Source organism: Panthera onca, chromosome A2, assembly GCF_046562875.1.
Source record: "Panthera onca isolate mPanOnc1 chromosome A2, mPanOnc1 haplotype 2, whole genome shotgun sequence".
Lineage (NCBI taxonomy): Eukaryota > Metazoa > Chordata > Mammalia > Carnivora > Felidae > Panthera > Panthera onca.
Genome location: NC_138340.1, coordinates 62,174,332 through 62,191,550, shown reverse-complemented (window position 1 = coordinate 62,191,550; position 17,219 = coordinate 62,174,332). Strand labels below are relative to the sequence as shown.

The window sequence follows — 17,219 nt, the reverse complement described above, 5'->3', positions numbered from 1 at the left end:
TCTGCTCCTCCCCTGATTGGTCTCTACCTCTCTTTCTCAAAAATAAATAAGGAAACATTAAAAAATACAGATTTGAAGGGATACATGCATCGCAATGTTTACAGCAGCATTATCAACAATAGCCAGATTATGGAAGGAGCGCAAATGTCCACTGACTGATAGATAAAGAAGATGTGGTATATATATGGAATGGAATATTACTCAGCCATCAAAAAGAATGAAGTTTTGGGGTGCCTTAGTGGCTCAGTCTATTAAGTGTCTGCCTTCACCTCAGGTCATGTGAGTTCAAGCCCTGCATCGGACTCTGTGCTGACAGCTCAGAGCCTAGAGCCTGCTTAGGATTCTGTGTCTCCCTTTCTCTCTGCCCCTTTCTCCCTCTCTCATGTTCTCTCCCTCTCAAAAATAAACAAACATTAAAAAAATTTTTTTTAAAGAATGAACTTATGCCATTTGCAATGACGTGGATGGAGCGAGAGTGTGTTTTGCTAAGAGAAACGAGTCAGTCAGAGAAAGACAAATACCGTATGATTTCACTCATGTGGAATTTAAGAAACAAAACAGATGAACATAGGGGGTAAAAAAGAGAGAGAGGCAAGCCAAAAACCAGACTCTTAACAATAGAGAACACACTGAGGGTTGCTGAAGGGGAGGTGGGTGGGGGATGGGTTAAATGGGTGATGGGCATTAAGGAGGGCACTTATGATGATGAGCACTGAGTGCTATATATAAGTGATGAAACACTAAACTCTACTCCTAAAACTAATATTACACTGTATGTTAATTGGAATTTAAGTGAAAACTTAAAAACAAAAATAAATAAGGAGTGCCTGGGTGGCTGTTGGTTAAGCGTCCGACTTTGGCTCATGTCATGATCTTGTGGTTTGTGGGTTCAAGCCCCATGTCAGGCTCTGTGTTGACAGCTCAGAGCCTGGAGCCTGCTTCAGATTCTGTGTCTCCCTCTCTCTCTGCCCCTCCCCCCGACACATTCTGCCTCTCTCTCTCTCTCTCTCTCAACAATAAACATTAAAAAAAAATTTTAATAAAATAAAAACAACAATAAATAATACAACAAAGAATTACAGCTAAAAAAATAGAGGGAGGAAGAAAGAGAAATAAATTATAATAATTACTATCATGAATAAGAGAATCAATAATTATTAATGGAATAATAAAGATTATTTTATATTTTAGTCGAATAATAAAAATATTTAACTAACTTAAAACAGGCAGAAAAAGAGGAAAAAGAAAACAAAGAACAGATGACCAGATCAGACAAATAGGAGACAGCAAAAGATTAAAATCTAACTGCATCAGTAATCACATAATTGTAAATGGTCTGAACAGCTCAATTAAAAAGGCAGAGATTTATAAATTGGATAAGTCGACAAGGTCCAACTGTATGTTGCTTGTAAGAAATCCACTTTAAGTAAAAAACAAATAGATTGAAAGTAAGATGATAGAAAAAAATACATAATGGGAGCTGGATTACCTATATAATATTGCATAAAGTAGACTTCAGAGCATATAGTAGACTTCATAAAGTCTACTTGCATAAAGTAGACTTCCCATTACCTGGGAAAAGAGGTTGTTTCCATAGTGATAAGGGGCACAAGGGTTTCAGCTTACCAAGAGGACATAATCCTAAACACTGATGCACCTAGTAAGAGATCGTCAAAATACAGGAAGTAAAAATTGACAGAACTGCACAAAATTCTGCCCATAGGTATAGTTGGAGACTTCAATATCATTCTCTCAAAACTTGGTAGAATGGGAAGAAAGTCCATAAGGGCACAGGAGACCTAAGAACACTCCTGGCCAACTTGACCTCGCTGACATTTATAAAATACACCATCCAACAGACACAGGATGCAGCAGGAACGATACAGCAATTCTCAAGAAATTTAAAAGGATTCAGAGAGTATGAGCCATACTCTCTGACTATGGCATAACTAAGCAGAAGTCCATAACAGAAAGGTCTTTGAGATTATTCAACAAAAATATAATCTTCATAACGTTTGGTCCCAAGAAGAACCCAACAAAACAAAGAAAGAAAAGAAAAGAGAAAGTTCTTTGAACCAAATGAAAATGAAGCCACATACAATATCAATATTTATGGAACTAAAGCAGCACTTGGAGGAAATTTTAGAACAAAATCCCTGAATCAGAGAAGATACAAATCATATTGAGAAACTAGCAAATACAAGTAATCTAAACCCAAAGTCATCAGATAAAAATAAAGATCAGAGTGGAATTTAAGTGAAATAGGAAACAGAGAAAAATCAATAAAACCAGAAGCTATTTCCTGAGATCAATAAAATGTATGAACTTCTAGTCACACTGATCAAAAAAAGTGTCTACACAATCCTACATCAGGAGGAGAAATGGGATGTCACTACAAATCCTACAAATATTAAAGGGAAATAAGGGAGGGGTGCCTGGGTGGCTCAGTCGGTTGAGCGCCCGACTTCGGCTCAAGTCATGATCTCATGGTTTGTGGGTTCAAGTCCCGCGTCGGGCTCTGTACTGAGTGTGGAACCTGCGTGGGATTCTGTGTCTCCCATCTCTCTGTCCCTCCCCTGCTCATGCTCTGTCCCTCTCTGTGCCCCAAAAACTAAAATAAAATAAAACATTAACGGAGCAAAAAAGGAAGAGTATGAACAAGTTCGTGTCAGCAGACTGGACAGCGTTCAGGGAATGACATATGTGTCCGAAGCTACCTCAGAAAGAAATGGAAAGCCTGATGGCCCTCCATCTTTCGGGAAATTGAGTTGAGTTAAAATGTTCCCACTCTAAATACACACACACACACACACACACACACACACACACACACACTCACACACCCACGCCCAGAGGGCTTCACTTCCTCAAACATTGGAGGAAGAAAGGACACCAATTCTACAAACTCTTCCAGAAACTTGACAAGGCAGGAACCCCCCGCCTTGTGAGGACTGCTTTACTCTGACATCAAAGCCCTCTTGGCCTAGAGAACTACAGAACAACGTCACTCATGAACACTGATACTCTTACCAAATTTTAGCAAAGTGAATCCCAACAATACATGTAACCGTAACTACGTCACACCCAAGCCCACGCCTGGGCCACCTTCCGTCTGAGAGTGGACAAAATGGTGCCAGTACCAGTGGGAATCCCACTCCAGGGTTAAGCATTCACTGGCAGAGAATATTGCTCTACCATAGTCATCATGATTATCTACTGAGCGCAAAGGAAGGAACCACACTGGAAACAAAGCATCGTGACAGCCCCAGGTTAGGTGGGTTTATGTGACCAGCCTGGTGTCAGTAGATAATTAACCCCCAGGCTCCGGCCCGGCCGTTTCACAATAGTTTGTGATGTGACTGTGATGTGTACATGACAGACGTACCTACCCAGGGGGTAATCGGGCAAAGTCTGGAAACTTCCTTGTTTTGCTGGGTTTACGGGAAACTTAGGTGACATTTCTTGTCACACATCTTTGGAAAAATGTGTCAGTGTGTTCCCTGTAGTCAACCCTTCCTCATGACACAGGGAGGGTCTCTCTTGCACTGAACTCAATGGAAAGCTCACTCAGAAGTGGGGGCCAGCTGTGGCACAGGGGTACTGTCGGTGGGGAACCCCAGAGCAGGGTCAACCATGAGGCTGACCGACACTTAAAGGGACACTACAGCCAAGGAAAGCACGTGGGAAGCCAGAGGGGAGAAAATGCGGCCTCAACCTTGCTTTGTGAGCGCCTGGCCACAGAGCAGGCGCCCAGCAAGTGCACGGGCTGGGAGCCCAGGTCTGTGCCCCTCCAGGCCGGGCCGGCTCTCCGGCTCCACAGGAGTCTGTCTTTCTCACGCTCTGAGCAGCTATTCACAACTCAAAGATCTGAGATCATGGGGGCCAGCTGATGGCAGGGAGGACACATCTAGGGACTGGCCGGCCTGTTCGCCCTGGACAGCCAGCTCGGTGGCCCTTGGCACAGCCCACTGAAGACGCTGTTCTCCGCTAGCTGGCAAGGCTCTGGCAAACAGCAGCAGTCAGATCTCCTTCTGGGAGCCCTGTACACAGGTGTCCTCTCGGCATCTGCTCTGACTCAGGACCTCCCACAGGACACTGCCAACAGGCCCCCGAGCCACCTGCTCCAGCGGAATTGGCCCGTGTGGAGCGCCAGCAGGAGTGGGGAGGCCTGGGTCCCTCCTGGCATGTTCACTGAGGGCTGGCTGTGTCCCTTGGCTGAAGGCTGTGAGTCTTGTCTGGTGGCCTGCCCTGGGGTGGATGCCCTCCAGGGTGGTGTCCCAGGAACTGGGCCATGCTGGGGCTGCCCCAAACCCACCCATCTGTCAGACGATCCAAGGTCTGCAACCCCCCTGACTTCACACGAGTGGGGCCGTGGTCAGGCCCTCATGCAGGACGGCGGTGGCACAGCCCAAGTCCCTCAAGGGGCAGAACCAGCATTGGGCATGTTCCCCTATCTGCAGCAGGACTCTGGGCCTACCCTGTCCACGCAGCCCAACCCCGGTGTCTCATCCCCATGGGGATGGGAACGAGGGGCTCAGGATCTCAGTGGCCTCCACCTGCCCAGAGTCCAGGTGTGGAGAGAGGGCAGTGCTGGGCGGTGGGACCCTCAGAATCAGGGGCGTCCCCAAAGCAGGAGCAAACCCGGCACACCTGATGGAGAATGACCCAGATGGGCAAATCCATGGGGACAGGAAGGAGAGTAGTGGCCACTCAGGGTTGGGGGTGGTGACCACTGATGGGCACGGGGTTCTTTTGGGGGACATGAAATGTTCTAACATTGAGGTGATGGCTACACAGCTCTGAATACACTGAAGGCCACCGAGCTGTGTGCTTTACACAAACTGTTGAGTGTGGATTCTGTCTCAGGAAGGTTGTCACATAAAAAAAGAATAAATAAGCCATGTTCTCTGCCTGGCACATCTATGCGCGTACGTATATACACGCACGCGGATATGTGCACAGAACACACGGATACACGCACACACACGCATCTTTCCTCTTCTGTTTACCCAAAGCCACAGAATCATCCTCCCTGAAGTTGAACAGACAACCGGCCCGGATGTCCTGGCGGGAATCTGCGCAGCCAGAATCCGTCTTCCCAGGTGAATTAAACCAGAGAAAAGCCAGCAGGCCGGCCCCTTGCCTCTGTCCTTTGCCTGCAGGTGGAGTGTCCCGACAGATCACAACGCGGTGTCTGAAGGGCGCTCAGCCGCACCGAGCACCTACTGTGCACCAGGCTGGCCGCCAAGCTCAAGCAGGGAGGAAGCTACAATTGCTGTATTCCGCACTGGCAGGGAAAATTCTAGGTGTCACCTGGATGGGGCCCCAGAGTGCCCTGACAGCCAGCGAACATCACTTCCGGGTGTGTCTCCACTGGTCTCCAGAGAGACTCACGTTTGAACCATTGGCCTGAGGGACCCAGACGGCCTTCGTCACCCCAATCCCCTGGGTGTCACCTCTCTAGGGTCGGACACCGGCCATCCCTGTGCCCTGGCCCTGGGCTGGGCTCCTGGTACAAGGAGGCTCCCATGACCTTGGACACCGCAGAGCCCTGGCCATCCTTGCTCAGCTACGTCCAGCCTGGGCCTGCACACAGGTGGCCTTCACACCCGTGCCCGTCCCACCTCCTGGGCAGGGCTACCGCGAAGACCAAATGCAAGCCAGGGCCCCGGCCAGTAAAGAGCTGCTTCCCCAAACATCAAGTGAGATGACACATGGCAGCTAACATGCGGTGGTCTCTGTTCCGTGCACGCCCCCTGCCCATCTGTTGATGGGGAAGCAACTGGCCCGGGGCCCAGAAGTTTGCAGGCTGTACAGATGGAGTGTGAACCTGGACGGGCTGGCCCAGAAAGCCAGATGGCCTCCCCTTCCAAAGGCTGGGGACACAGCAGGTGACAAGGGGGTCAGGGCACACCAGCCATACATCCTGGGCTGGGCCCAGAAGTGCACCTGTGAGTGGGTCACACGGCAGGTGCACAGGGCATACCACCTGCCTGGGACTCAGGGCCCACTGACCCCTCTCCTCGGCCCCCTTCAAGCCTCTTTCCCAGGAGACGTGTTAACAGTGTAGACTCCTGCCCCCCTCCCGTAGACCCACTAAATCGTGGGGGGACCGTGCAAGAGTCAGCATTTTCTGGAGTCTCCCATGACCTGAAGAGACTTGTCACATGCAGCGCAGCAAAGGCTGCGCCACTCTGCACCACAGCCCCACTCGCTGGAATGCCTTTGGGGATGGGGAACTCACTGCCCGAAACACCGCCGGACTCTCGGTCGTCAGACAGGGCTCATCAGACCGTGCCCAGCTTGCCGGCGCTGCCTCCCCCACCCGCACACCGAGCTGGCACCCGGCAGGAGCCCCTGAGTGCCCTCCCAGGGTTCCCTGTGCCACACCCCACCCTCCCAGAAGCAGAGAGAGCTCGGCCTGCCTGTGCCGCCCAGAGGTAGTCCAGCCGCAGCTTGACGTCCACCTGACGGGCGTGCAGGGCCAGGGTGCAGGAAAACAGCAGGATGGCCATGATCGGCTCGAAACTGCGCCCCGACGCCACGCCGCCCCTGTGGAAGACCAGGAAGGAAACTCCATCGGTGCGCAGAACCTGAGAGCTGTCCGCACGTGTCCCCAGACACGACTCTCAGCCGTGCAGAGCACTGGCCCTGGCTAGAGCCGCTCCCTCCAGGAAAGCCAAGGCCTTGCTGGAATTGGGGCCCAGACAGACACGTGGAGAAGCCACCAAGGCGATCTGCTTCCTGGTCCGCAAACCAGAACGGGCAATGCCCGCCCGGCTGTGCTCCAGAGGGAGCCGCGCACCTACCCGGGGGCCCTGGTGTAGCCGCTGAGCTCCAGGACCAGGATGTAGGACGTCGTGAGCACAAAGAGCAGGATCATTTTGGGCAGGGAGGACACCCGCAGGAAGACGGCCAGCGGGAGGGTACCCACAAGGCCGCAGAGCAGGGCGTGGGGCGCCGACTCACAGGGCGCGGCAGGCAGCACGGCGTTGCGGCCGCTGGGTGTCAGGACCACCAGGGACCCGTTGGGGGTGGAGCTCCAGGACCAGGGCAGGCAGCCCACCTGGAGGGGAGGGAGGGACAAGTATGGCGGGAGGCACTTGCTCAGGACCAGCCCTCCCTCCTCCCCAGCCCGCCAGCCCCATCGAGGCGCTCCTGCCCAGGCTCCCCCCACCCCGATACTCCGACCCACGCCCCCAGGAGCCACCAGCAGGCTCTACAGCAGCCCCTCCTGCGCGGCCTTCAAGGCTCCTCAGTGCAAGGTGGACAAGGCCAGGGGGCAGGAGACCCCCGCCCTCCTCCTCCCCAGGCGGCCAGCCCCATCGCAGTGCTCCTGTCCCTGCCTCCCCCTCTCCCATTACTCCTGCCCCACCCCCCCATCCCCTGCACACTGTGAAGAGGACAGCAGCCCCCTCGGCCCCCGTCCACACCTCACGCCTCCAGGAGACCAGCGGGCCCTGCTGCCTGTTGAGATGCTCACCACACATCCTTGGGCCACGGAGTAGATTAAGACCACGACGAAGATACACAAGACGGTGCGGATCTGAATCGTCAGGCACCCTGGAAAACACTGAACGGTAACACAGGTTACTGTGAAAGAGCCGAAACACAGAAACAGTCTCAGTGAAGAGCGCAGGGCCCCAGGGGCTGCCGGACTTCACCCGCCAGGCAGATGCCTAGGCTGTGCTCCAGGCTTCACCTCCCAGGTGAAAAGCTGCCCCAACTAAAAGAAACAAAACCCAGTATATTTGCATTAAAAAGAGCACCCCCTGGGGGGCCTGGGGAGCTGGCAGGTTAAGCTTCCCACTTGGGCTCAGGTCATGATCTCACAGTTTGTGGGTTCAAGTCCCTCACTGGGTTCTGTGCCTACAGCTCAGAGCCTGGAGTCTGTTTCAGATTCGGTGTCTTCCTCGGTCTCTGCCCCTCCCCCGATCGTGCTCTCTCTCCATCTCAAAAATAAATATTAGAAACAATTTTTTTAAGAGCACCCCTGCCAGCCTTATCCCACACTGTGACTTGGGCACCGAAATGAACTGAATCCGTTAGTCACACTTTTATTACGTTTAACTCCATCTCAGAAATAGCAAGAATTCACACGCAAGAATTCATTCTCGCGTCGTCTTTTCTCTGCTTCATGTAAGTTTTATCATTTCCTTCACACGGGCTTCATGTCAGTTTTGTTAAGTTATTGGGAAGTTAATTTTACGTCTATTTTAATACGTTTTGCAATATCCAACAGATGACCTCAGGGGTAAAAGTATGAACCTCTTTTTATACTCAGGCTCACGAAATTCGAAACAAAAACTAAAATCAAGCCTGCAGGGACCCTGCACAAGCTGCTGACGAGACCCCCAAGCAGTTGGGGTGCCTGGTCCTCCCGGGGAGGTCAGGACCCTGGTTGTCTCGGTCTGGGGGCAGGCTGACAGCGCCGCTTTGCCTGTTTTGTGGACCAGGGCACCGGATGGCTGTGGGGCTTGCACCGTGGCAGCTACAGATCTGGGTCCCGGTCAGGATCCCTGAGCCCCAGCTGCATCGTGCAGACATGCTGGGCCCCCAACCTCAGAGAGCAGAGGTGCAGCCCTGGAGCCCACCACCCCCCTCCTGGTCTGATCCCATCACCCCACAAGACTGAGGACGTGGCCACGGGATTGTCACCCCCAGCCGGACAAGGCACCCGCAGCTCGCACATTCACCCAGCAAGCACGGGAGGGCTCCTCCCAGCGGTAGATGTCAGGAGCCCCTGGGGGCACAGCGGTGAGTGAGGCCTGGCCCCTGGAGACCCGGGAGAGGCAGAAATGGCACAGAAGTCCCTCGGGGAGGCGGTGAGGGGAGAGCCGCTGGCTGAGGCTGAGCAAGTCCTGTCCGGGGTGCACAGAGGCCGCGTCCCAGTTGTGCAGTGCACAGCAAGGGCAGCTGTGCAGGGCTCAGCTGCAGAGTTACATGCAGCTACCCAGTTGAGCACGCCACACCCACTTGTGTGGCAAATGGCCAAACAGGGGCGGGCTCCCACGGCCATTTCCTATCTAGGACACACAAGCCACCCACGTGGACGCTCTGGGTCCGGTCCCTGCCTTTGAGCTCTATTGACCCGATACCATGCTCGGCGAGCTGTGACCGCTCACACAGTGGTTTATTTATGGACGGAATTCACGGAGTCACGGATCCACTCGTTCGGCACTTCTAGCTTTGTTTCCCGCCAGCTATGCGCCATGCCACATGCCATTCCGTGGAAATGAGAGCGCCAGCAAGCCACCACAGCTGGGTCTCAGTCACTTGCCCTCCTGGGCACCACGTGACCTCCCGTGACACAGTCCACACCGTGGGCGGCCACGGTACGCTTCCCCAGCAGAGTGGGTGCTCAGCCGCTCCAAGCACTGACCCCGCCCCAACGCTGCCACTGCAGAGATCGCATCTTTCCACAAAACCCACACCAACGGGCCACAGGACTTGGCACGCTGCCTCGCCGGGCCAGGAAGCCACACCGGGGGCTGTGATGTGGGCCGACACTGCGGCTTTGTGTGACCTAGTCACTCTTTGTCACCCTTCTCCTGGGCCCTGCTTCAGGGTCACTGACCCCAGCTGCCTGAGAATGGGGACGCAGGTCCCCACCAGCTCACGCTCACAGGACCCCGCTGCGTCCTCCTCGCCCCACCTGACAGGCACCTCCCCGCCACTGCTCACCCTGGGGACTTCGAGACCCACCAGAGGCAAGAGCATGGCTAACGATGACTCACGGGCCCCCTCCGCTCGCGAGCTCACTGTGGGTTGGACCCCTGGCGCTGCTGGCCGCCCGGACGTGTGAACCGCAGCTCAGGTTCTGCACGGGGTTCACAGCAAAGCCCAGCCGTTCTCTGGAGACACCCGCGTCCTGCTCCCGGGCCTTGCGGGGACTCGCCACTTGGCCACGGGCCAGCAAGGGGTCGCGAGACCTGAGCCGGGTGCTGGCTGACCCTCCAGGCCCTGAAGCTGGGCGTGCACAGCAATGCTCCATCATCCATGGGAGAGGCACGGCCACGACTGGGCCCAGCAGGCCGTGGGATGCACGTAAATCACACAGAGAAGCGGCCCAGAGGCCGCAGTCCACGCTCCAGCTACCCCTTAGCCTCATGGATAGTGTACATCGGCCGACAGAGGAACAGCAGACACCGCTGCTCGCGGACATCAGGCGGCGCCCGGCTGGGCACCTGGCTTGGAGGGAGTGACGGCCACGTGTGCGATCATTCGCTGATTCGTGGGCCCCAGCCGATGTCTGGCTGGATGGTCCGGGAAGAGGCATGGCTGGAACACTGTGACAGGAAGTCACTGGTGGGGCAGACACGTGCGGGAAGACCCGTGTCAGTGGGCGGGCAACACCAGTGTCCCATGTGAACACCGGTCGGCGCAGGACGTGGCAGACAAGGAGTGTGCTAACCAAGCAGGTGAGACCACCCATTCTGTGGACACTGGTCGGCCTCCCTCCCCAGTCACCCCTGCTATTGCCCTATGGGCTCACGGACACAGTGGCCACCGTGGCAGGGATGGAGGTGACGCCCAGGAACGCGGACTTCCGCTCACGAGGGCCAACCTGACTACGGCCACTGCAGAGATCAACGGGGAGCCCCCACACGGCGCCCTTCTGACAGGAGACACAGGGGAGGGTTCTGGGGATGGGTGTCGAGGCTGGCAGCCCCCTCACTGACCAAGTGACACTGCCGACCTCACCTGGGGCCCCGCCTGCGGCAGCAGGATTTGCTGTCCTCCCTCCGTTGTCCCAGGGGAGTTGCTCTGCATGTGGATTTGCCTTCCCTGCCCACATGCTTCCATGGAAATTCCCCCCACGGACATGCACGACGTCTCACCCTCCCATCTCTCCCCAGAAACGAGCGTGGCAATGGCTACGTGCTGGGGTATCCCGCCAGCCTGACCGTGACCCTGCGATCCCAAAGCAGAGGCTTCACAGACAGTGAAAAGCGTCGGCTGTGGTGCCGATGGTGTGGTAGCTCTCTCAGAGCCATGTGCCACAGGGCTGTGGACAACACCGTGCGAAACCACGCAGGGAGCAATCCTGCTGATTGTCCCAAGACCCTTAAAAACATTTGTCAAAATAGCAAAGTTCTCTTACTGTTGGTTACATAAACAGAGAGAAAAGACGTTCAGACTAATACGTATCTGGTACGTTTGTGACGGGCACCAGTGGTCCCCACGCTTTCTCTCTCGAGCCCCAGGCCAGTGAGGAGGCAGCATCCCTCGGCCACATGGCGTCCTGTGGTGGCGGGTGGCAGCCACGACTGGCTTTACCAGGGGCGGACCCGTTACTCAGCAAAGACAACTGGGGCCTGGGTCACCCACACCAGGTCTGTATGGCCAGCAGGTGGCAGAAGGGAAGCAGGAGGGCTGGGAGGACGCCACATGCCTGGGCTGGCGTGGGGACGGGGACGGCCACAGGCAAGACTGGGGACGGGCTACTGGGAACTGTGGTGACAGTCCCACAACCATCCAAGCTGGACCTGCTGACAGTTGGACTGAAGGAACCCCCGACAAAGCCCGCGGGCACCTTCCCTTTCGTGGCCTCATGGTGCCTGGAGTGCAGAGCCAGCTGGCCGCCCCTGCCCCCGCCCCTCGGAGGCTGTGGTCACCTGTCAATGGGCTGAGAGGACAGACATGAGAGCCTGGAAGCAGGGAGCAGCGGGGACCGGGCAGTGGGGGTGGGTACCGGGTGGGGCAGGGGTCCCCCAAGCAGCGAGATGGGGAAGGTGTGCCTGCCCGCCAGCCGCTTTACTTCCATCTTCTCTGCTCTCTGGCTGCAGGTGCCGGGCTCCACTAGGGGCAGAGACCCGGCCAGGGAGAAGGCTGAATCCCTTCCGCCCGGCAGGGGCACCCGGACGCCCCCGTGTGCACATGCCACTTCCCAGGGGCTCTGCCTGCCAGAGGCCAGGGAGCTGGGAGGGAGGCTGCTGGGTTTTGAGGGGACGCCAGGCCTCCTCCCAACTCTGCGCTGCTGGGTGAGCACAGAGCCGGCTGTCCACGACACGCCTCGAGGAAGGCCGGCCCACGGGCAGGAGGGCCCAGAGCCCGGGTCTTGGTGGCAGAACGGAGTCCCCAGAGAAAACCAGCCTGGGCCCTCCCTCCTCTCTCGGGCGTTTGAGTATGTGAGGCAGCAAATTCCCTTTGTCACCCGAGACCTGTACGTAGCTAGCGATTTTGTCACTTGTAAAGTATCGTTCCTTACGGCCCCCGCACAAAGGCCTGCACTCCACACGAATACCTGATCCCAGAGATGTTTGCTCAAACACAAAGGGCTAAATTGCTCTTCTGAAAACTGGCCTTCTGATCCTGTCTCTATGCCCCCCTACCCGTCTCTGGGCCATGACCCGGCGGGAATGCTCAGAACTAGCACAGGGCCACCCACAGCCTGGCAGACTCTGAATCCACACGCGTCCGGCTGGAGACCTGAGGCCGCCTCTGCCAGGAACAAGTGTCCACCCGCACTGGCTCCCAGCTCCCTGGAGGGCACAGCAGGCCATAGAAGCCAATCACGTGACTAAGCTGTCTTCCTTGGAGTGCGAGTGTCACTCCATCTATGAAGATGAAAAAGCCAGAAACATGGTTTAGGTAAGTATAATTTTCCCAGTTAAAAACAAGAAGTTACCTATGCATAGCAACGCAGCTAAGTGAATAAAACCGAATTTAGTTTTTCACAAAGTTGCTGTTTCCCACAATCACGCAAAGCTAACACTGGGTCTGCCGCCGTAGCTGCGGGGTGACAGGGAAATGGGGGGCGTGGAGATGAGGCCTGGAGGCCACCGTGGGGCTGGGACCCAGCGCTCCCCTGGGAGCACGGCTGCTCGGGGCGCCAACCCAGCCCCGCCCCAAAAGTCACAACAGCAAAGCCAACAGAGAACCCCAACTACCACGTGAGCGCACAACAGACCTCCAGCCTCCTGCTCTGGACTCTCTACTCGGGAGAAGGCGCTCACGGGTGTCCCTCACTCCATCACTACAGACCGCCTGCCCCGTGTCCCCAAGGTGCTCCCAGAACTCCCGGCAGCGCCCAGCCCACAACGGGGCTTCGTGAGCTCCCGCTACTCCAGAGGGGGTGAGGGTCTCCACCGCCCTACCTGCGCTCCTGAGAGGGCAGGCGGAGGCCACACACAGGACACGACACACACACACACACACCTGGACCCGGGTGACGTGCAGGTACAGGACGCAGGCCACCAGGAAGCAGATACAGAAGGCCAGCAGCAGCAGGAGGACCAGGTTCCTAGAGCAGAGGATGCAGGGTCACCGTGGCTGGAGCAGGTGCCGTGTGCTCACTGGGAGCCTCCCCTAGCCCCCACCCCGCCAGCTCCCTTCCCGCCTCCACCCCAGCTTCCATCAGCCCTGGACCTGCCAAGAGGTCCTCTCTCACGAAGGGCTGGCCGCCAGGCACTGCCCTCTGACTGGAGTTCATCTGGGAGCGGCTCTTCTAGAAAAGGCTTGATCCCCAGGCAGGGCCATCGGGAGGTCACCTCGCTCACGGTGTCTGGAGACGGGGCGGCTCCCGTGTGCTTTCTGGAAACTCTAAGGGGACTACTGCCCTTGGGAGGGCTCATTAAGAAAGTGCTCCGTCTGAGGGGCGCCTGGGTGGCTCAGTCGGTTAAGCGTCCGACTTCGGATCAGGTCATGATCTCGCAGTTTGTGGGCTCAAGCCCCGTGTCGGGCTCTGTGCTGACAGCTCAGAGCCTGGAGCCTGCTTCAGATTCTGTGTCTTGCCCCTCTCCCACTTGTGCTCTCTCTTTCTATCAAAAATAAATAAATGTATAAAAACAATTTTTTTAAACAGAAGAAAAAAAAGAAAGTGCTCCCTCTGGGAGACAGGTGTATTGTCCCCGCCAAGAAACAGCCCTACCAGACTCACTGTGACTCAGCAGCCCGGATGCCGCTCTGCTGCTACCTCTTTCTTCCTCCCTAGAGCCCACTATCTCATTCTAACGTGTCTGAAATGACCCACACCTGGAAACCCAGCTGCATTTCCTCCCTCAAAACCTGTCCTGAAGTCGAGGGTGCACGTGTGTGCATGGAGACGCTGAAAATACACGGCGTCCCAGGACTGGCTCAGTTAAACGTTAGAAACAGAGCGAGCGTCCCGCACATGTGCATCGGGGCCTCGCACAGCCAGCCACTGGGCAAATGGACAGCTGGCTGTGGCCGGGACCGCGGGGGAGTAACCAGCGGACAAGGAGGGAGCCCCCATGCCCTTGTCCTCTGGCCCCTGGGCCCCCGACACTCACTGTGGGATGATGAGCAGGTAGACGAGGCCGAACAAGGCGGCCAGGACGAGGGCCAGAACGACGGCGCTGGTAAAATACTCATCCTGGAGCTGGTGGTACTAGGAGACACAGAGACCCGCCATCGGTGGCTGCGGCTTCCAGGAGACATGCGGGGTCCTCCTGAGGGTGCCCCCCTGGGAACCGCGGCCACGTCCGTAAGAGCGAGTGTGGGTGGCCACGGCCGAGGGGCCTCCGGGATCCCCCGCGCTCCTGAGGTCCCGGTCACCTACCTTGCGCTCCCGCTCAGCCTGCTTGTACTTGAGAGTGAAGAAGTCCAGGTCCGCCATCTCCAGCTCCGTCTGGCGCGCTTCCAGGAGGCGGCCGATGTACCTGTTGACGCGTGTGCCCGGGGTGGTGTAGACAGCGTTTGCGGAGAACGACGAGCGGTTTCGCAGTTTCTCCGACGCGGTTCTCAGCGCCCTCCGCTGCGGCCGTCGGGGAGAGAAAGAAACGTCAACAAATCCTCCTCGTGTTGAAGAGAAAGCTCTCTTGCCCTCTCAGGCCCGTGTGCTCGCCCGCTGCAGAGTCTGGGGGCCCGGGGCTGGGGGCCTGAAATGCAATCATGGCTCCACTGCCTGCCGGCACCTGAGATGCCAGGGGACTTAGCTCAGCTTCGGCGCTGGGGCTCCGTGTCCGCAAATGGGGTCACACGATGTGTATGTGGCAGCCGTGTGGATGGGGGGGGGTGGGGATGAGAGGCAGTGCCCAGCACAGGGCAATAGAACAGAAATTGGTTCTTTAAAAATATCAGTAAAACTGAAAAGTCTGTAGAAGGCATGACAAAGGAAAAGAGGGAAAGACACTAACAGATTCAGGAAAAAAAATGCGATTCAACTACAGGCCTTGAAGACGCCAAAAGGGCAAGAAGGAAATACTTTGAACAGTGGTACACAATTAAGTTGACAACTTAGATCAGTGAACTACTCCAAACACACATATACTACCACAACTCACCTGACATGAAACACTGTCAGACTGGCCCTGTAATTACTAAAGAAATTCAATTCATAGCTTCAAAATTCCTGAAAAATTAATCTCCAGGCCCAGATGGTTTCACTGGAGAATTCTCCTAACTATTTAAATGAGAACTAACACTAACTCTATACAATCTCTTCCAGAAAACAGAAGAGGCAACGCCTTCCAACTCACTTCACAAGGTCAGTATTGTCCTGATAACACAACCAGACCAAGACAGTATGAAAAAGGAACACCACAGGCCATCTCTCTCAATACTGATGCAAAAATTCTTAACAAAATAGTAGCTAATAGAATTCAGCACAATATGAACAGAAGTACACACTGTGACCACATCTAGAGACACAAGGCTGTTTACATATTTGTACACGAATGCAACATATCACATTAACACCTGATTAACCACCATATAAAAAACCCCATGGTTGTATGAATTGACGCACAAAAGGCATTTTGACAAAATTCGATACCCATTCTTGATAAACATCATCAGAACACTAGGGAGGGAGGGGAACTTCCCCAACCTGATGAGGAAGATCTACAGAATACTGACAGCCAGCATCATACTCGCTGGTGAAAGACGGAGTTTCACCACAGTACTAGAAACCCCATCCACTGCAATAGGGCAAGAAAAGAAAATAAAGACAAACTTATTAGAAAGAAAGAGACGAAACTATCCTTATGATAAGTGACATGATGGTCTACATACAAAGTTCCAAGGGGAGGAAAACAAATGAATTCCACAAGATCACTAGATACAAGATGAACATAAAGAAAGTATTTCTTTAATACCAGTAATCAGCACGTGCAGACGAAATTAAAATTCAGGACCATTCATAATCACGAAGAAAAATGAAGTAGGTACAAATCTAACAAAACACGAACACAACATGTATGCTTAAAACTATATAATGTTGGGGCGCCTGGGTGGCGCAGTCGGTTAAGCATCCGACTTCAGCCAGGTCACGATCTCGCGGTCCGTGAGTTCGAGCCCCGCGTCGGGCTCTGGGCTGACGGCTCGGAGCCTGGAGCCTGTTTCCGGTTCTGTGTCTCCCTCTCTCTCTTCCCCTCCCCCATTCATGCTCTGTCTCTCTCTGTCCCAAAAATAAATAAAAAACGTTGGAAAAAAAAAAATTAAAAAAAAAAAAAAACTATATAATGCTGATGATGAAGGAGATTAAAGATCTCAATAAATGGAGAAATGCGTGCTTGGGGATTAGAAGACACAACACAGTGAAGATATCAATTCTCCTCAGATTGATGTACACAGGCTTAACATAATTTTATCAAAATCCTAACAGGAACTTTTTTATGGATAGACAAGCTTTTTCTAAATATTAAACAGAAAGCAAAGAGACTAGAATAGCTCATTTGTCTTAAAAATAATATAGTGAAAGACACCACTCGGCCCAACATTAAGACTGTGTAACTACATTACTTGGGATGGTATGGTGTTGGTGGAGGGCCAGACACAAAGGTCTGTGGAAAAGACCAGACAGCCCAGAAGCAGCCTCCTATAAGTATGGTCAAGGGTTTTTGACTAAAATCCAAAAGCAATTCAATGGAAGAAAAACTGTCTTTTCAACAAATGGTGCTGGACCAAATGGACGTCCATAAGCAAAAAAGTAAATCTTGACCTAAACCTCATACCCTATTAAAAAAAAAAAAAAAAAAAACTAACTCAAAATGGATCACAGGATTAACTATAAAACATACACAGTAAAACCTTGGATTGTAACTTGTTCTGTGAGGGTTCTGTAAGACGAGCAAACATTTCTAAGAATTTAACTTGATAAGCAAGTGATGTCTTGCAACATGAGTCGAACATGACACTGAATGACATGTGATCACAACTGAGCCAATGGTCCTTCTCTCTCTCTCTCTGCGGGATTGTGGGCGATCATCTCCCAGGCTTGGATGCTCAGTCTCAGGCTGTGGTGTTTGGCAGAA

At 54.2% G+C, this 17,219-nt stretch overlaps 1 protein-coding gene across 1 annotated transcript in view; it reads right to left on the bottom strand.

Annotated features, from left to right (window-relative positions):
• The window catches only part of ADCY1 (adenylate cyclase 1), a 113,177-nt gene that overhangs the window by 28,264 nt on the left and 67,694 nt on the right, over positions 1 to 17,219 (bottom strand). The window contains exons 9-14 of the mRNA XM_060632062.3: positions 14,525 to 14,719; positions 14,256 to 14,353; positions 13,162 to 13,246; positions 7,484 to 7,573; positions 6,810 to 7,066; positions 6,426 to 6,552 (exon numbers count right to left, since the gene is read on the bottom strand). Of these exons, the coding sequence (XP_060488045.1) occupies positions 6,426 to 6,552; positions 6,810 to 7,066; positions 7,484 to 7,573; positions 13,162 to 13,246; positions 14,256 to 14,353; positions 14,525 to 14,719 (852 nt within the window). The remainder of the gene's footprint in view (positions 1 to 6,425; positions 6,553 to 6,809; positions 7,067 to 7,483; positions 7,574 to 13,161; positions 13,247 to 14,255; positions 14,354 to 14,524; positions 14,720 to 17,219) is intronic.